A 20,936-nucleotide genomic window follows, 5' to 3' on the forward strand; every position below is an offset into this window, starting at 1 on the left:
CCAAAAACACAATCTTGTATGCGGATCTGGTGATTTAGAAGATGAGTAAAAATTCTTCTATGTATTTGTAAATCTACAAAACGATAAGAAAGCTTTTTATGTAAGTCCAAGTATTGCAAAATATGTCGAGCTTTTTCAAACAACGAACATTAGTTCTCTTGTAAGGTTATGTAGATATATTCATGAAGATTGTGTTTTGCGTTCGGACATCGTTATCAATATATTGTATATATAAATGCCAATTATGCATGCTTAGTGACCTCATACCTTTTTTGGTCTTATTTGAAAGGGTTTATCGCGAAGATCAAATACTTCTTTGGTCTTATTTGAAAGGGTTTATTTGCAAAGACCCAATAAGTTTTTTGTCTTATTTGAAAGGGTTTATTTGCGAAGACACAATAACTTTTTTGGTCTTATTTGATTTTTTTTTTTTTGCGAAGACCCAATAACTTTTTGATCTTATATTTGAAATGGTATATTTGCGAAGGCCCAATAAAGTTTTGATCTTATTTGAAAAGTTTTTTTTTTGCGAAGACCCAATAACGTTGTTGTCTTATTTGAAAGGGTTTATTTGCGAAGACCCACTAACTTTTTGGTCTTATTTGAAAGGTTTTTTTTTGCGAAGTCCCTATAACTTTGTTGTCTTATTTGAAAGGGTTTATTTGCGAAGACCCACTAACTTTTTGGTCTTATTTGAAAGGTTTTTTTTTTGCGAAGTCCCTATAACTTTTTGGTCTTAATTGAAAGGAAGTGTTTTTGGCGAAGACCATATAACGTTTTGGTCTTATTTGAAAGGAGTTTATTTGCGAAGACCCAATAACTTTTGGGTTTTATTTGAAATGGTTTTATGTGAAGAAAAAATGAACAAAAAGTATAATTCAAATAATGTACTGAGCCAGAATTGCTTTTCCTAGTAAGATTGTAAAATTTTATGTCGAAATTCAGTTGAAAAAATGCAAATAATCAAACGGTTATACTTTCAAGAATATTGTATTTTTGGTAATTTATTTAACATTTAAATACATAAGTCTTCAGCAGGTACTGGACCATATATCACAAAAGTATTTAAGCTTAACTCAATATCAATCTAAAAAAATTAACACATAAAATCAAAAGATATTTTGAATTGTATGTGTTTACTCCCTTTTGAAAGGTTTTCTTAAAAAAATATGCGATTTCAAAGTTTTTAAAAACATGATTCGAAAGAAAAAATATTCAAGGGAAAAACATGAACTTGAGTTCAACTTATTGATTTTGAGCAATTACTCAAGTATAGTTTTTGCTCTAGAATAATTATTTTTGGAAATATTAACAAGAAGGATTTTATCAGCACACCCTTTGAGAAAATACGCTTTTAGAAAGCAGTAAAAAACATGCAAGAATTTTGACCATAATTATAATGAACGTTTATGGTTAAAATTAATTGAAAATGAGTTTATGTTTAAACGTTTGGCTACTGAGCTTGTTCCTGTAGTTTTTCACATAAGTATTGGCTTATGTATATTTGTGATTTATTGGAGCCAGTCCCTTGAACTCACCACCAAATTAAATCTGGTGACCAGGCATCAAATTATTGGACAGTATTGCTATTGGCTTTGAATTTGACATCGAGACTAGGTTTTTTGTTGGAGGAGTGTGTGTGTATGTGTGTGGGGGGATCGGGGATTTACTTGAGTTTGTTTGTAAAATTAGGGCATTCCCTTTGAACTCCATACGCAATTAAATCGGGTGACCAGGCATCAACATTTAACATTATTGCTAATGACCTAGTCATTTAGACTAGTTGGGAGAGGGGGGGGGGGGGGGGTAGGATTTATCAATCAAACGGCGGTTTAGTTTAAATACTAAATACTAGTGACTGTTGAACATCTGAACACACTATGAGTCTAGTGATTTCTAAGCACTTTATTTTCAAAATGAAATATCGCACACAAAATGGAAAGAAAATCACAATGTTTGTCTCGGATTGTCAATGCTTAAATCATAGAACATGGTAAACAAACAATACTATGCACATTTATATAAACGTGAAATTTAAATGCCTTGTGATTGACATATAGCACAAATATTGATTACGCACGGTGAATGTTTCTGTGTTCATGAATTTATATTCGAAATATCGCTCCGATGTGATATTAGTCAGTGGTTTTAATCTTATTATGCAATCAACCAGACGAAGATTGACAAACCCAATATGGTTGATAAAATCACTCACAAACCGGTCATTATAAAATAAAGATGTCAATCTGTCCATAGAGAGCTATTTTGGCCTTATAGGATAAAGAAAATGCAAAAAATTGACTTTTCTGCCAGGAAACATAAAATGACCATTTCTTTCCTAAAACAGAAATTTGATCTACCACTGTGATCACGTTCATTCAATAACATATTAAATAATAAATGCATATACATTTTGGGTTATGAAATATCCAAACAACGCCTAGGTCAACTTTCAATATTAAACATTGAGCACGTTCGAATCTCATCACTAGCAGTAAGAATGTTTTATAAATATATTTCATGATTCTCTAACGCACAAATTATATCACAGTTTTTTGAGCGCCTTGTACAGTTACTACTTTTCGACCAAAACGCCTGACTTAGTCCTCCAAACACACTTCACACTTCACTGGTTCAGCATTAGGTAAAACTCAAATTGAATTATCACAGACAAGGTTTAAAGGGACTAGACACCAGATGATACACTCGCAATAAAACAAAACGAAAATTGTAAAAACAATTTATAAAATTTATATCGGTGTGCACAACGCATTAAATCTCACTTATTGATATATCACATCGATAAAGACGCATGTATCTTTCGGATTTTTTGCGTTGTTTGCTAATTCGAAAATTTACTGGGTTTGTCTACCACGTATATCCCAGACAATTTTAAAATAGCGTCGGTGTATGTATCTTCACTAATCACGTGACTTTCACATGCTAGACATACACATTATTGCCTGGGAAACCATTATGCGCTATTTTAAATAGGGTAAACTCAACCATCTGGTGTCTAGTCCCGTTAAAGCTTCACTCTCAAAGATTCCACGTTTTGACATTTTTTGTGTCTTGGAATTAGCCAATTTGTGCGTAAATATCTGGAAACAAGATATATAAGACTGCTGATAAAAAAATCAAATCGCATTTTTCATATTTACGTTCGGAAGCTGATGTTTTATGGCTAAAAGCGTTACTAACGTTTTCAGCGGTTTTCCAAACAATTAAGATCTGTTCTTTGGTGAGTTATCTTATATGACTGAATTGAAGGCATTGCTGTCAAAACTACCTTATTTTGTGACACAAAGGGAAAAAAGCTTTCAATCTGTGAGAGTGCAGCTTAAAATGACAAATTGCACAGAAAGCATTGACATGACGCTCATACACACAACTTGGTCCGTAAATTGAAATCACCCCCGTGTCTCTCCAATGATGCTCTCGTAATTATAGTACACATTTTAAACAGTGAAACTCCTTACAGTTGACTATCTTGGTGCAACATGTCTGTCTTGTGTAACAATCTGTTGAGCATTCTTCTCATTTGAAGCATTATATTAATTTCCAAATTAAAAAAAAACTTAACAATTTCTATAAGACACTCAAGTTTGCTATAAAAAATCGCATTCAAGACAGTTTTTGTTGAGTGGCATTTGCTCTCCTCATTAACGACTTGATAACAGCATAGACATTTTTTCAATAAACACTCGTAAGTTTTCTATAAAACACTCAATTTGTTCTATAACAAAAACTCGCATTCAAGTGAGTTTTTGTTGAATGGCATTTGGATTCCTCGAAGCATTTCTAGACACCGAACTTTAAAGAAATATAAGCTTTCTGTAAAAACTCGTCGACATTCCTCCTAGCAATGCAGTTTTAGCTTTCATTAAAAAGCTAGTCGTCCATAATTTCAACATTCCTAAAAGACCTACTTTGGTCATTTTTTCTTATTCACTTTTGTCTCTTTAGTAACGGCTAGAGTATTTTTTGTAATTTCTAATTCCTTATCACCTTCCTTAATGGCGTTTTCTATGGTCTCTGCTTCATAATCCATCCATTTATCAAAACTTTGAAGGTTCGAGTTAAGCCGCTTGGCCATTTTTATGTCACGAGTTATCTGTCCGTTTTTGTAAAATTCAAACATGGCTGCCAATTCGTGTGCTCCGGGAAAGTCGAATTTCTCATAGTCTTTTATCCGAATCTGCAAATGATGGTTAAGAATAAATAAAACATATAAAATTATGTATAAAGCTTGCATAATCTGCAATCTGGTTAAAATAAAATCCTAAATATACACTGCATATTAGCTAAGTCGAGTACTGTATTCCAGGCGTATCTATCTGGTAACAAATTGTTATTTAGCTGTCAATATGAACTGGTATTTGGCTTTTAACATATATTGCATTCTAGCTTGTAACATAAAATGATATTCGGCGGGTATCATCATTTGCCATCTAGCTGGTTGCATAAACTGCTATTAAGCTGGTTTATATAATTGCTATTTCGCAGGTAACCTTATTTGCAATTTAGCCCCAGAACATAATCTGCTGGTGACATAAAATGCTATTCAGCTGTTCACATAAACTACTATTTAGCTGGTAATGAAAAATGCATTTAAGTTCATTCATTAATTTGCCATCTATCTGGTCACATAAATTATTATCAAGCCAGTAATATACATGGCAATTTAGCTGGTATTATAAACTGCTACAACTTGCAAACAATTAAATTGCCTTACCTTTGGACATATAAATTTCTTGTTGATTACATATTTGCTGAAGACGTGAGCTATCTCTTCCATAGTTAGTCTGTCGCCGGCAAGGGAGATTATTTTGCGGGAGTAAAATCTAGGACGACAGAAAATGTTCATAACACATTCCCCAACATCGGCCACGGAGATCATGTCCAGAGGCTTGTCCTCCATTGGCAGTGCTGAGAAAGAAAAACAAATAAAAAGAAAATATTATACACAATATAGATTTCCATTCTCCCACTTATGTTTGTCTTACTGGTCTATTTTGAAATAAGTAATAAAATAATGAAACTATACATGTTTATAATATCATTATGCAAATATTTAAGTTTGTTTCACTCGAGGCTGGGGAGAAGGGCTGCAGAAACTTTAAATGAATTTACAACAATTTCTCAGTTTGTATGTTTTTTAGTAATTCATGGGACAGGGCGTCAAAGCCCTCTCTCATACTACTGGACCTTACCTCTTCGGGTCAATCATTTACTATTGCAATATTATAGTTTTATTAATAAGGTGATTTCATATTGGCCCAGTTATTCGTCCGAGCTCAGTTGTATTGGCCTAAGCCTGAAGGGCGAATGCCAATACTGCTGACCGAGCTTTATTTTTCTCCCCAAACTGAATAAATATCCACTTACGTATAGCGTACACTCCGTATTTAACTTGGTGTGGCCTAAATACCGTGGTGAAATTCTCATACCAAAATGGCAACCGAATGATAGTGTAGTTCACACCTGCAAATAAGTAATATGAAAATGTTAGTTTATTTCTTTAAGCCTTTGAGCGTTTTCAGTGTAGTGGAACTACATGCTACTTTTCTAAGGTTAAGGTAGTCAGTTTGAACTCTAAGGAAAAGATCTTGTTCTATGAAGTACGTTTTCTATAGACTTTTATATCCTTCATAGGTCACAGACTATCAAATAAATTCCCTATTTCTTCTATAGACAATCGACCAATTTGCATGCGAAATAACACTAATTTTCTATTGCTTTACCGTCCCTACAACATATATGGAGGAGAAAGCTCCACTTTTGTACTAAACATTACACAGCTTAAGAAAAAAAGTAACGTTTTTCCTAAGAAAAATAAAAATGGTTGAACGTAACCACTGTGTTTTCGGTAGAATGGCAATATCCGGTGCACGAGGACAAACAATACGGTGATAATGTAAACAAAAAATTGTAGATCAAGTAGATCCAGCATGTTCATTCTGTTTTTGACATCACAAACCATTTAGGTTCAAAACCTATAAATATGGAAGGTAGCCAATGGTCTCAGATTGTAAAACCATGATTTGATTCGCTCTCATGTGTTTATTAAAAGAAATAAGGCATGTCACAAGGAGTAGGCACTTCCAAATTGGTGTAATTTGCCCTTTATCCCCCCTTCCAATCCACCTCTTACTTTATTTGTCACGTTCTATGAGCACGCGTTACTTACATAGGGTACTCAGTGTGATATATGTACTCAGTAGTACTTTGGTATATCTAAAGTCTAATGTTAACATTTACTCTATTGTATTACATAATGTCAAGAGTACATTGCGTATGCTGTAAGCTTAATAAATAGCAATCGATCAATACAACCAGTTACTAAATCATCGTAACACTTTGGCCATCTCCGCCATTAAAGGAGCCTCGTCATACAGCCGGTGCATTAGTAAAAGAAGTTCGTAAAATTTATAATAATGATTGATTGTAGTGTTTTAGTGCGTGTTTTTTTACTACTAAGTTCGAATTGATTCCCAGTGAAGGGTATTGTTGCATAAAGCATAAACATTGCTAAAAATAAAGTCCTTAGTATTAACTGCTAATTTGAAATTACTACGCGATCTACTTGCAGCGTAGTTAAATGTAAAGAATTCTGACATGGCAAACCGTCCACATACAATCTGATGTTGTCCCAAAGAAAAATGACCGACGTTCTCCGATTGCGTTACTAGATGTACTCAGAAATTAAACTCTAGAGTACTCTCAAGTACTCACCGACTTCCTTGAGGTACTCTTCTATGGCTGCTTTGCTGTCTAGGTGGCCACACTCCCGCCCTATACTCTTTTTCACGTTTTCTGAGCCGTTGTACACGATGTGGGTCAAACCCTTGTGAACGGCAGCGTCGATGGAATTCAAGCCCTGTGTAACGAGGAGAAAACTATTGATCGATCGGTAGGGTACAAAATCACCAACCTCAAGATACAAAGTGACCGACCGAAGGAAGCGCAAAAATGATCGAAATTTAGTGTGTTCAAAATGACTAGGGTACGAGTTCAGGAGACACCGGTAAAAAGTGACCTACGGTTTGTTACAAAGTGACGACAAAATAGAGGGTAGAAAATAACTAGAGTACGAAATGACTAAATCCCAAATTCATGCCTCGTGAAATGAGAGAAATACACAAAGAATTTTCGAACGAATCAATATATTTTGTTATCAACATATTGATTATTCAAATTCTTCGACTTTGATGACTTGCAAAATCTATACCTCATATTTTCTCTATCCATAATATGTATTTGTTGTATTTTTTATGGAAATATTCGCATTCTGAATAATTGCATCTAAGGAAATTTTCATGTCCATGCATTGTATGGAATATATCTGTAAATGTATATGCTATAAGCACGAAAATACCTGAATGCATTGTTGGAATAAAGGGTAAAAATGGTTCAAATCAAAATGTTAAATGCCGTGGGCCCGTGGGTCGTGTTCAATAAGCAGCTTAATTGATCATAAAATTAACTTAAGAAATTCAGTGTTTTGATTGGCTTGTATAGTTACCTGATCACGTATCTAAGAAACGAGAAGGATATGATATGTTTGAAATGTAGTTTCTAAATGGTGTGTGTTTAAAGGGACTCGCTCATGTTTGACATAAAAAAATATACCGGTAATGCATCTGAAAACACTTATATTATAATCAGTTTACTCCTTGATACTAAAATTGTAGAAAAAATACAATAAAAGTAAAAAACAAAATCTGGTTGAAGTCGGGAGCGAACCAACGCTGGTAAAGTAAAAAAACTACAACCGAAAAAATAACAACACAAAACCCCCCGATAGCTTTAACCACTCGGCCACAGGGACCCATTCATGCCTGCTTGGATATTATAACATTTATTTGATACCTTGAAAGCATCACGTGATGATGCTAATCAACCAATCACGATACAGTCTTTTGCTGAATGACCTTAGCAACGGTTTTGGAAATTGTGGACTTCAAAGACAATATTTGAGTATGTGTTATTACTTGTTGAAGGGTTCCAACAGTCAGTTTCTAAGTTATAACACTCCTGATGAGTTGACACACCTTTTCATGAGCGAGTCCCTTTAAGAGTGCTTACTATTCACGTTCGGTCGAATATTCAAACAACTCATCCAACCTAACAATACAAATCAAAGTCTTACCCTAACAATTTCTTTCTCTTTATTTTTGTCTTCCCAGTAATGTGTTGTGAGAAACATGGCATCCGCCCCTTCCATTGCTTTCTCCAGACTCGCTATGTCATTCTGATTAGCTGTCACAATCACCGCCCCTGAAACAATAGTTATTAATGGCTGTTATAATAATCGTTCCTGAAACATATCTATCGCTGGCTGTTACAATCCCTCCCCCGAAACAATAGTTATCGCTGGCAGTTACAATCACTACCCCTGAAAAAAATGTTATCGATGGATGTTACAATCACTACCCTTGACACAAAAGTTATGGCTGTTACGATCACTATCCCTGTAACAATAGTAAACGATGACTGTTACAATCACCGCCGCTGCAACAATAGTTACCAATGGCTGTTACATTCACTACACCTGAAACAATAGTTATCGCTGGCTGTTACAATCACACTCTCTGATACAATATTATCGATGGCTGTTACATTCACTACCCCTGAAACAATATTTATCGCTGGCTGCTACAATCATTACCCCTGAAACAATAGTTATCGATGTTTGTTACATTCACTACCCCTGAAACTATAGTTATCGATGGCTGATACAATCAATATCCCTGAAACAATAGTTATCGATGGCTGTTACATTCACTACCCCTGAAACAATAGCTATCGATGGCTGATACAATCAGTACCCCTGAAACAATAGTTATCGCTGGCTGCTAAAATCAGTACCCCTGAAACAATAGTTATCGATGGTTGTTACATGCACTACCCCTGAAACAATAGTTATCGATGGTTGTTACAATCAATACCCCTGAAACAATAGTTATCGATGGCTGTTACATTCACTACCCTCGAAACAATAGTTATCGCTGGCTGTTACATTCACTATCCCTGAAACAATAGTAATCGCTGGCTGTTACAATCACAATCTCTGATAAAATATTTATCGATGGCTGTTACATTCACTATCCCTGAAACAATAGTTATCGATGGCTGCTACAATCAGTACCCCTGAAACAATAGTTATCGATGGCTGCTACAATCAGTACCCCTGAAACAATAATTATCGATGGCTGCTATAATCAGTACCCCTGAAACAATAGCTATCGATGGTTGTTACATTCACTACCCCTGAAACAATAGTTATCGCTGGCTGCTACAATCAGTACCCATGAAACAATAGTTATCGATGATTGTTACATTCACCACCCCTGAAACAAAAGTTATCGATGGCTGCTACAATCAGTACCCCTGAAACAATAATTATCGATGGTTGTTACATTCACTACCCCTGAAACAATAGTTATCGATGGCTGTTACAATCAGTACCCCTGAAACAATAGTTATCGATGGCTGTTACATTCACTACCCCTGAAACAATAGTTATCGCTGGCTGTTACAATCACAATCTCTGATACAATAGTTATCGATGGCTGTTACTTTCACTACCTCTGAAACAATAGTTATCGATGGCTGCTACAATCAGTACCCCTGAAACAATAGTTATCGATGGCTGCTACAATCAATACCCCTGAAAAAATAGTTATCGATGGCTGCTACAATCAGTACCCCTGAAAAAATAGTTATCGATGGCTGCTACAATCAGTACCCCTGAAAAAATAGTTATCGATGGCTGCTACAACCAGTACCCTTGAAACAATAGTTATCGTTGGCTGTTATAATCACCGCACATGAAACAATAGTTATCGCTTCCTTCTTCCGATTGGCTGCTTTAGAATAAATAATTTGATCGGACTTCAATCGGCGAAGTGGCGAATCCGTGGTCTAGTGGTAACCCTCTTGACTGTCAATCGAGGGGTCCCGTGTGACAATGCTATACAGTGGTGCACGTTAAAGAACCAGGGTAGCTCTAACCAGGGTTACATTTTGTCTGTGCACTACGCCACACAAAACTAAAACGACTAACAATCTCATCGGAGCACTCGCCGAATGGGCCTTGCCCGACTGCAAGTATTAATAAGCTTACACACAACCACCAATCGGCGAACACCAAGCTCTGTATGCCGACATTCTACCGTGTTCTATAAAAGCTAGCTCAAATGGGATACCGTACAAATGCTACTACATACACTCATCGGTCAAGGGGCATAAATCGACAATTAATTATGCCAGAGTTGTCGACCTTGCTTCTATCGTAATATGTATAGTAAATAGCATATACTGAGAATATTGAAGGATTTGAGATGCAACCAAGAATTAACAAAAGGCAAAACCACGATGGCGACGTCGTGCCACCGACGACGCCGCCGACGCCGCCGACGCCGCCGCTCGAACAGGTTATTTTGCAATACCGCAACCTGCCCCAAATATCAAGAAAGTAGTTCAATAAATTCTCAATCTTAATCTATTTTAAAACATAGCATCAAAAGTAGTCAAATGTAGTGTATGTTTTTACTCCTTTTTAAAACGATTATCACTTATAGTTAGTTAATGTTTTGTGTTTTATAATAGTTTTCAGATATCATAAACTGATTAGCAATATCAAATTAAAGTTAGGTAAACCACACACCGAACCAGTGCTAACGATTAACTACTTATAAACTGTATCATATTAAAGTTAGGGTAACCACACAGTGGCCCAGTGACAACGGTTTATTACTGATAAGCGGTACTAAATTCAAGTTAGGTGAAAAACGATACTAAATATAGGTTAGATAATAAGTCAGATGAACCATGTACATATATCCATATATTTATAATTCATATGGTGCATATGTATGTGCACTCTTTCTCAGAATGTTTCGCTTTACTACAAATACAAAACATATGTTTAATACGAGTCTTAATATCCTAAATTACGAACGTTTTATTACGCTGCAGATGATCAATAGCACTTGTTCAATTATTAATATGCTAACTGCAGCATTGCATATCAATAAAGAAAACCACAAGTTCTATGAAAGCTTGGTAACAAATCTGAAATATATTTTTACCATAATAAAGTCACCATAAACTTCATTATGCTTTGGCACACGGTGTGTTGTATGAGTTCATCATAGCATCCTAAAACAACTACTAGTACTTTTGTTTCGTTATGTACAAAGAGGTGGAAAGGAATGCAGGACAAAACCTCCCATGCTATGTTGAAATGGTGGACAAAACCTCCCATGCTATGTTGAAATGGTGGACAAAACCTCCCATGCTATTTTGAAATGGTGGACAAAACCTCCCATGCTATTTTGAAATGGTGGACAAAACCTCCCATGCTATGTTGAAATGGTGGACAAAACCTCCCATGCTATTTTGAAATGGTGGACAAAACCTCCCATGCTATGTTGAAATGGTGGACAAAACCTCCCATGCTATGTTGAAATGGTGGACAAAACCTCCCATGCTATGTTGAAATGGTGGACAAAACCTCCCATGCTATTTTGAAATGGTGGACAAAACCTCCCATGCTATTTTGAAATGGTGGACAAAACCTCCCATGCTATTTTGAAATGGTGGACAAAACCTCCCATGCTATGTTGAAATGGTGGACAAAACCTCCCATGCTATGTTGAAATGGTGGACAAAACCTCCCATGCTATGTTGAAATGGTGGACAAAACCTCCCGCATCATTTTGACATGGTGGGCAAAACATTTCAGATTATTTTGACACACAAAGTAATAAACAGTTGGGTAACAGCCATTTACATTTAGAAATAATTGATATTTTGTGAAAAAATCACCTTTGTTGTGGTTATAAATGTGTGACCATACTGACAAACATTGATGATGATGATGATGATAATGATGATGATGATGATGATGATGATGATGATGATGATGATGATGATGATGATGATGATGATGATGATGATGATGATGATGATGATGATGATGATGATGATAATGATGGTGGTGGTAGTGGCGGCGGCGGCGACGACGACGATGACGATGATGATGATGATGATGATGTTTCAAAACATCTTTCATAAGACAACGTTTCACAATGTATATAAATTTGTTTGTAGAATAGATTATTTGTTAAAGGTAACATAATTTTTCTTTTTCATTTTTAGCTCCTGTTATAAAGCACTCTTACAACAACATTAATATTTTGCTTTTCTGAGTCTGAGTCTGAAACTAAGACTCGTAGCGTTAGTGGCCCTAAAGTAGCTACGTCACAGCAAAAGTCATTATACCATCTATATAGATGTTTTAGTATACGCGGAGTAATGTTTTATGACAGAGTGAATTAGCAGCGACAAGTTATAGCGTTCCATTCATGTTTTATTCATAACCACGTAGTCGTAAACGTTACCCAGGCATACCACAATATACACTTGTTATACGACACAGCTATTATAAGAATAATTGTAAGAAAAATGTACATTGTTAATATATATAACCAACAGTCATGTGGCTTTAACCAGGATCTTGGTTAAATTTAAGGACAGTGCGGCATATGTAAAAACACTTGATAACATATCCCAATGCTATATTTTGGCTAGTTCGAACATAAAGGCAATTCGATTGGCCAACAGTGTTTATAGTAAAATAATAGAAAAAATAAATAATAATGTTAATTATAATAATAATAATAATAATAATAATAATAATAATAATAATAATATAATAATAATAATAATAATAATAATAATAATAATAATAATAATAATAATATAATAATAATAATAATAATAATAATAATAATAATAATAATAATAATAATAATAATATGATGATGATGATGATGATGATGATGATGATGATGATGATGATGATGATGATGATGATGATGATGATGATGATGATGATGATGATGATGATGATGATGATGATGATGATAATGATGGTGGTGGTAGTGGCGGCGGCGGCGACGACGACGATGACGATGATGATGATGATGATGATGTTTCAAAACATCTTTCATAAGACAACGTTTCACAATGTATATAAATTTGTTTGTAGAATAGATTATTTAGAATAGAATAATCCAATAGTCTCATTATATTAGCAAACACCATATTTAGAAAAGCGTATTGTTCAAAAAATGCCAAAATATTATGTTATTTTTTAAATGGGATGTAAAAAGCGAATGTGGCGGTGCATGTCAACTATTTTTTTACCTTAAATAAGAACTAGTAATTTTAAATGGTTATGCTCTATAGAGGCTCAAACATTCTCGAAAGTTCTTAAGCGTAATAACCTCAAATACATTATTTCATGAAGCTCAATTGCCTACTTAATCTTGATTTTTCTAAAAACAATTTAGTTTGATCGTCATAACCATAAAGAAAACTTCATTTTAAAGTCCTTAACGATGCTAAGAATGCAAACATTACACATTTTATACCGATCTTAAATAGTGGGCTTAGCTTAATCCTGTTATAAGGGACTTAAGACCGTACATTTGGGCCAGACTCGGTGTCTCTGAAAGAGACAACTATGATTTTCTTTTCAAATAATTTAAGAATAGAAACGGGACTGACCGATAATTAAAAGTAGAAGAACAGTGTGTGTATACCACGTGATAAATTACGTCATATATACTACGTCGGAAGGCAACATTTTGCATAAAATGAAGACTTAGATCAAAGATAACTTTTCTTTAACAACACCATTTTAAATAAAACAAAGGGCAGTCTATGCCATTTAAAGAGCCCCGCCTTCGTTTTATTACCGAAGTTTGATGAGGTGATTAGTTTCCTCAAACACTTCAACAAACTTGTTTCCATTATAATGTTTTAACAGTGCTCCGTCAGACGGCCGTATTTTGAAAAGGTTTTTAGAAGTGTTTGAAGAAACTAAACTCTCAATCAAAATCTGATCAGTTCATATTAGATCTATGAGTGAGTTATCTAATATGTCTGAATTTAAGGCATTGATTCCAAAATCAGCTGTTTATGGGACAAATGTGTCCAGAAAGTGTCAAAACTGACAATCTGTGAGAGTGCAGATTAAATACAGCCGCACTAAGTACTACTTAAGTCTTAAACCCCTTTTTTCATTAATGGACATACTTTCGCACCTTTCATTGACACAGGAAAAATGCGCCACTGTGGTAAAGGTTAACTTATAAATACAATATTAATTAATTATATAAATAGAATAACGCTTAAACCGGAAGGCAGAAAATATATTAATTAATCCATAAAATGCGACAATAATAACATGTTTGTTGAATCAGTATTCCAGAACAAAACTCTAAAAATAAGTTCTTATAAAATATAGGTTTTTATGTAACATTTTATGCATTAGTACGATTGATTGTTTCCCCAGAAAATGATATATTTCTATCAATATATATAAATGCCCTAAAATTATATAATAATAAAACACAACATTCCAGTGTTTTAACTATTGGATACAATTGTACGGAAACTAGCGGTGCTTGTTTTCGAGCCCGGCTCTCCGAGCCACCGCTCGTACGTGTGGTCGTGCATGGTACGAGATCTTTCCTCTATTCTGTCTGTCTGCTTGGCTCAAAGAGCCATGTTCATACAAGCACATGTGGTCGTGCATGCTATGAGAATAACTAAACTCTCGTTTTCTCCCTCACTCTCTTGCCCTATCTTAAGCTTTCTCCGGGCTGTGACCCTCTTCTTACACCTCACTTTCCCAAGTCTTCCTTCTCAACTTCTTCCTCGTCATCGTTCGCCGCCAAAGCCTTTCCTGCCCTTTCCTTCCAAACACCCTCTTCTTATCCTTTCTCTATATCTCACCCCATATATCCTCCCCATCCGACTCTTTCTCACTCCCTTTATCACTCCCTAATCTCCTCTTACCTTCATATTTCAACGCCCACTCCTCCTGTTCTAACCATCTCTATTCGCCTTATTCCCTCGCCCTCTTCTGACCCCTATGTTTCCACATCTTTCGCCGCACCCCCACTCCTTTTTTTGCCAAACTCTCTCACCATCTTCCTACTTTCTTTAGCTTACTTTCTCCCCTCTCACCCGCTTTGAACCTCTTTCACCTGATCCTTTCAAAATATCTCGCTTCAGATACTCTCACAATCATCCTTATTTAAATAAATATTTTTGCTTTATGTTCTCTCCGTACAAATAAATGAATGGCGGTGGTGCATGGAGACTATATTAAGTTACATATTGTAAGATGTTTATACTACGAGCCAGCTACACTGACATGCATATAATAACATTTATTGCGAATTGTGTAATATCAAATAACATTTACTGCACACACTAGCAGCTCCCAGACAACGATATAGATCATTTTCCAACAATTAATTCCAACATAAACGTAAATATGTCTGGGAATTCCACTATCAGTCAGCTTTTTCATATATTATTCAATGGTACCCCCAAAACCGTACCCAAACTTAATTCCAAGATAAACGCCCATACTAAATAATGTATACTTATGTATAAGGCAAGATGTTTGTAAAACATGATGAATCCCCATGAGTGCAATTTTGTCAGAAACCTTTCGGAGAGGAAACAACCGAGGTGTTTTCAGAAAGAGATGCACTAATTATTGACCTTTGAAATAGCGACTACAAATTCATAGGATCATCTTACATTTGACCTACTGACCCACATTTCTTTAGTAGTAATCTACTGTTTAAGGGCAAAAACACTTAACTTTGATGGTTATAGGGTCAAACTGTTCCCACATTATTGTGCATTCAAAGTTTTTATAAGATTATTGACTGTGACCTTGACCTTTGACCTACTGACCAATTGAATACCACCGTACCCGAGTTATTGTGCGGATAGCGTTTTGTTCCGGGCTGAAAGACGGGCGAACGGACTAACAATGCGAATAATACGCTACTCTTTCGGGGCAATAAAAAGCATAGAAGATATCAAAACTGACTGCCATTCTTTTCTAGAAAGTACATGTATAAGCATATACGGTAAACATCCCAACAAGTGTAGCGTGTGCAATCGACTTGTTATTGTTTAGGCTAGTACAGTTATCATCATAGATCAAATATATTTCATATATACAATTCATCCAATAGCAACGGCTGTTTCTTCATTAGTTTTACCCTTTTTTGAAAATTTCAGTAAATCGAGAATAACGTTAAACAAGAACACGTCGGAGTCTAATGCTCGTCCATTTTTCTGAGGCAATTATAGGCAGTACTTAATGACCGCAATCATAAACAAGAAATTATGGGCTGGCTATCCATATGGGTACCATTACTCGTAAAATATGTCGCATAATATTTAATGCAAATATCTTGATATGGACGAGGGTTAAGTGTTAGCACGACAACGCCGACATGGACCCCTTTCACCCCTTTGACGACACCAGCCCGGAAAAGATGCATTCAGTCAACCAAGATACAAGATACAATGCTTATTTAAAGTCGAGAATATGCTAACAAGAGATATTAGCTCAATCAATTTACCTTCTTCCGCTAACTTCCGGGCGCGCTCACTGGATGGTCGGCGGGTGACGGCGCGCACCCTGAAGCGCAAGGGGTCCTCGAGGAGCATGCGGGCGACGGCCCCTCCCAAAAGTCCCGTGGCTCCAAATACCACCACCGTCCGTGGCTCATCATCAGAAAACTCTGCGCTCGATCCACAGCCCATCTTCCTGTTGAGACAATTTTAAATTTAAGATTGATCAAGGGTAAGGATTTTTTTTTTAAATTTTTTATGGGGTTATGAGCATTTTCGGTAATCTGTGAACAGTACATCATGTCATTTCCTTGACTTTAAATTTTGTAATATGTCGATACGAGTTTGGTATATATAACAAGGGCATTGCTCATTTATCCTAATATGTATTGAAATGACACAAGAAATTAAGCTATTGTTATAAGCTTTTTGTTATATATTTTAGCTTAAATCGGCTCTGAAAACTCATATAACATCTTCAAATAATACACACAGGTTCGTGAAATTGATACTGATAGAGGTTGACATTGACACAGACATATAACCCACAGGTTCTAGACGTTGATATTGATAGAGGTTGACATTGACACAGACATATAACCCACAGGTTCGTGACGTTGATATTGATAGAGGTTGACATTGACACAGACATATAACATACAGGTTCGTGACGTTGATATTAATAGAGGCTGACATTGACACAGACATGTAACCCACAGGTTCGTGACGTTGATATTGATAGAGGTTGACATTGACACAGACATATAACCCACAGGTTCGTGTCGTTGGTATTGATAGAGGTTGACATTGACACAGACATATAACCCACAGGTTCGTGACGTTGATATTAATAGAGGTTGACATTGACACAGACATATAACCCACAGGTTCTAGACGTTGATATTGATAGAGGTTGACATTGACACAGACATATAACCCACAGGTTCTAGACGTTGGTATTGATAGAGGTTGACATTGACACAGACATATAACCCACAGGTTCTAGACGTTGGTATTGATAGAGGTTGACATTGACAAAGACATTTAACCCACAGGTTCTAGACGTTGATATTGATAGAGGCTGACATTGACACAGACATATAACCCACAGGTTCTAGACGTTGGTATTGATAGAGGCTGACATTGACACAGACATATAACCCACAGGTTCGTGACGTTGATATTGATAGAGGCTGACATTGACACAGACATATAACCCACAGGTTTGTGACGTTGATATTGATAGAGGTTGACATTGACACAGACATATAACCCACAGGTTCGTGACGTTGATATTGATAGAGGTTGACATTGACACAGACATATAACCCACAGGTTCGTGACGTTGATATTGATAGAGGTTGACATTGACACAGACATATAACCCACAGGTTCGTGACGTTGATATTGATAGAGGTTGACATGGACACAGACATATAACCCACAGGTTCTAGACGTTGGTATTGATAGAGGTTGACATTGACACAGACATATAACCCACAGGTTCTAGACGTTGATATTGATAGAGGCTGACATTGACACAGACATATAACCCACAGGTTCGTGACGTTGATATTGATAGAGGTTGACATTGACACAGACATATAACCCACAGATTCGTGACGTTGATATTAATAGAGGTTGACATTGACACAGACATATAACCCACAGGTTCTAGACGTTGATGTTGATAGAGGTTGACATTGACACAGACATATAACCCACAGGTTCGTGACGTTGATATTAATAGAGGTTGACATTGACACAGACATATAACCCACAGGTTCGTGACGTTGTTATTAATAGAGGCTGGCATTGACACAACCATGTAACCCACAGGTTCGAGACGTTGATATTGATAGAGGTTGACATTGACACAGACATATAACATACAGGTTCGTTACGTTGATATTGATAAACACAGATATATAACCCACAGGTTCGTGACCTTGTTATTAATAGAGGCTGGCATTGACACAGCCATGTAACCCACAGGTTCGAGACGTTGGTATTGATAGAGGTTGACATTGACACAGACATATAACCCACAGGTTCGTGAAATTGATATTGATAGAGGCTGGCATTGACACAGACATATAACCCACAGGTTCTAGACGTTGGTATTGATAAAGGCTGACATTGACACAGACATATAACCCACAGGTTCGTGACGTTGGTATTGATAGAGGTTGACATTGACACAGACATATAACCCACAGGTTCGTGACGTTGATATTGATAGAGGTTGACATTGACACAGACATATAACCCACAGGTTCGTGACGTTGATATTGATAGAGGTTGACATTGACACAGACATATAACCCACAGGTTCGTGACGTTGATATTGATAGAGGTTGACATTGACACAGACATATAACATACAGGTTCGTTACGTTTATATTGATAAACACATATATATAACCCACAGGTTCCTGACGTTGATATTGATAGAGACTGACATTGACACAGACATATAACCCACAGGTTCGTGACGTTGATATTGATAGAGGCTGACATTGACACAGACATATAACCCACAGGTTCGTGACGTTGATATTGATAGAGGCTGACATTGACACAGACATATAACCCACAGGTTCGTGACGTTGATATTGATAGAGGCTTAAATTGACATAGATATATAACCCACAGGTTCGTGAAGTTTATATTTATATGGGTGGGGTATCGGGGGCATTGATAATGATATGGAGGGGATGCGGGTCATAGCTGACATTCATAGCGAAAGTGTTAGGGAAAACACCGGGGATATTCAATTTGAATATACACCACAAAAGAAACAGAGAAATACCCATTGAAAATTATTTGTAAATCAAACATACCCCCACCAAAGAATAAGATCATACATGTTATGTTTTAACGATAATGAAATCGACCCAATAAGTTCTTATTTAGAGAAAAGAAATACCATTTATATCAGATATGTGCGTATAAATGTTACTTAGTTTGTATCTGTTTTTCCCATTTAATTTAATAAAGGTAAATGTCGGAAAAATAATAATCAAATACGACAGACATAAGTGATCAAATATTTTGACAATCCACAGATCAAGAGGACAAATTGAACTATTCAATTGAATTCATTATGATTATAATACTGTTTACCAGATTATAAGACCTTCATAGGTACGTATTATTATTAAAAATAACAATGTCTTATTTTACACTTGACCTTTCTAAACAGTAAATTCTTTAGTACACATAGGGCCAAGTGTTCAGAACTTTGTTAAAGTTAACAACGCGATTAACAATATTGTTGTTAACTTTTAAACTTGAAATAGTTGATGATGGGTTCACAATTTTTAATAAACCAATTTATGCTGAAACAGTTGTCTCAGATATTGTACAACAGATGACTAGTGTAAACATTACACTCCCAGGGCAGTAACAGCTTGTAAGTTAACAATGATGATGTTAACAAAGATGTTAACTTTAACAACGTTCTGTAATACAGCAGATGACTAGTGTAGGCATTAAACTTCTAGAGCAGAAACACTTTGTAAGTTAACAATTATGATGTTAAAAACAATGTTAACATTAACAAAGTTCTGAACAGTCCACCAATTGTTCACCATAAATACTGCAGTTGTTAACTTAAACGGCAGGTACTAAACAAGTCAATGCATATATATACGTGTGATAAATCGTATACATGTATACAATTAAACACCACGTGTTAAAATGTACCTGTATTTTTCAGAGCGTCCGTAGCAACCAAGCATTCTACATGACTAAATTTTGGACGTGGCTACAATCCTTGCTCATTTATGACGTCACAAACTCGCCATAGATGCTGGGCCCGTCTTTAAAATCCAAGAGACACCTTAAATATCCACCGGCACGCGCACACTTTGGGAGAAGTTATTCAGAAGTAAATAAATTCTTAACACTAGTGTATAAACGAAGTCTGTTATCAATTTAATCCGAGAGCGACACTTATTCCGTTTTATTATACACGCGGAGGAAATTATCCGAATAAAACAGGTATTAAACGTCTCATGAATTTATATTTAACATCTTTAACCACGTCTTTCTGTTATTGTTACAAGACGACTACCATAACAAATAAACTGGATAAACGCCTACTGTATATATAGCGCCGTATACTATGTACAAAATCAATACACAAATACTGCTGTATAGAACGCCAGCTCTTGAGCCAATAGATCGATAGACAAATGCAATCTACCCGTAGAAATCCGCTTCTGTTATATTAATAAGGTTATGAATTGGAATTAGTGTATAAATAGTATTCAATAAAACGATTAAAGACAATAGGTTTTAATATAATCCGATATTCCCGGGGCGATGTAAACATATTTTTGGTTGTCTTTAAAATCTGTTAAAGATTTGGGCCTATCAAATTATGAAAATACTGGCATTCATGATTAAAAAAGATGATAATATGACATAAGTGATTTTTTTTCTTAAAACTTGACCGACAAAAGCTA

At 35.8% G+C, this 20,936-nt stretch overlaps 1 protein-coding gene across 1 annotated transcript; it reads right to left on the reverse strand.

The window, feature by feature from the left end:
* Positions 1–1,885: 1,885 nt before the first annotated feature.
* Positions 1,886–20,570, reverse strand: LOC128204148 (nmrA-like family domain-containing protein 1). The gene is made up of 7 exons (XM_052905521.1): positions 20,173–20,570; positions 16,473–16,660; positions 8,153–8,280; positions 6,736–6,880; positions 5,389–5,484; positions 4,736–4,929; positions 1,886–4,198 (listed from the first exon to the last, which is right to left on the reverse strand). Exons 1-7 carry the CDS (start codon positions 20,205–20,207, stop codon positions 3,935–3,937), a joined length of 1,050 nt encoding a protein of 349 aa, XP_052761481.1. The 5' UTR covers positions 20,208–20,570; the 3' UTR covers positions 1,886–3,934.
* Positions 20,571–20,936: the final 366 nt, after the last annotated feature.

Source organism: Mya arenaria, chromosome 10 (genome assembly GCF_026914265.1).
Source record: "Mya arenaria isolate MELC-2E11 chromosome 10, ASM2691426v1".
Taxonomy (NCBI): domain Eukaryota; kingdom Metazoa; phylum Mollusca; class Bivalvia; order Myida; family Myidae; genus Mya; species Mya arenaria.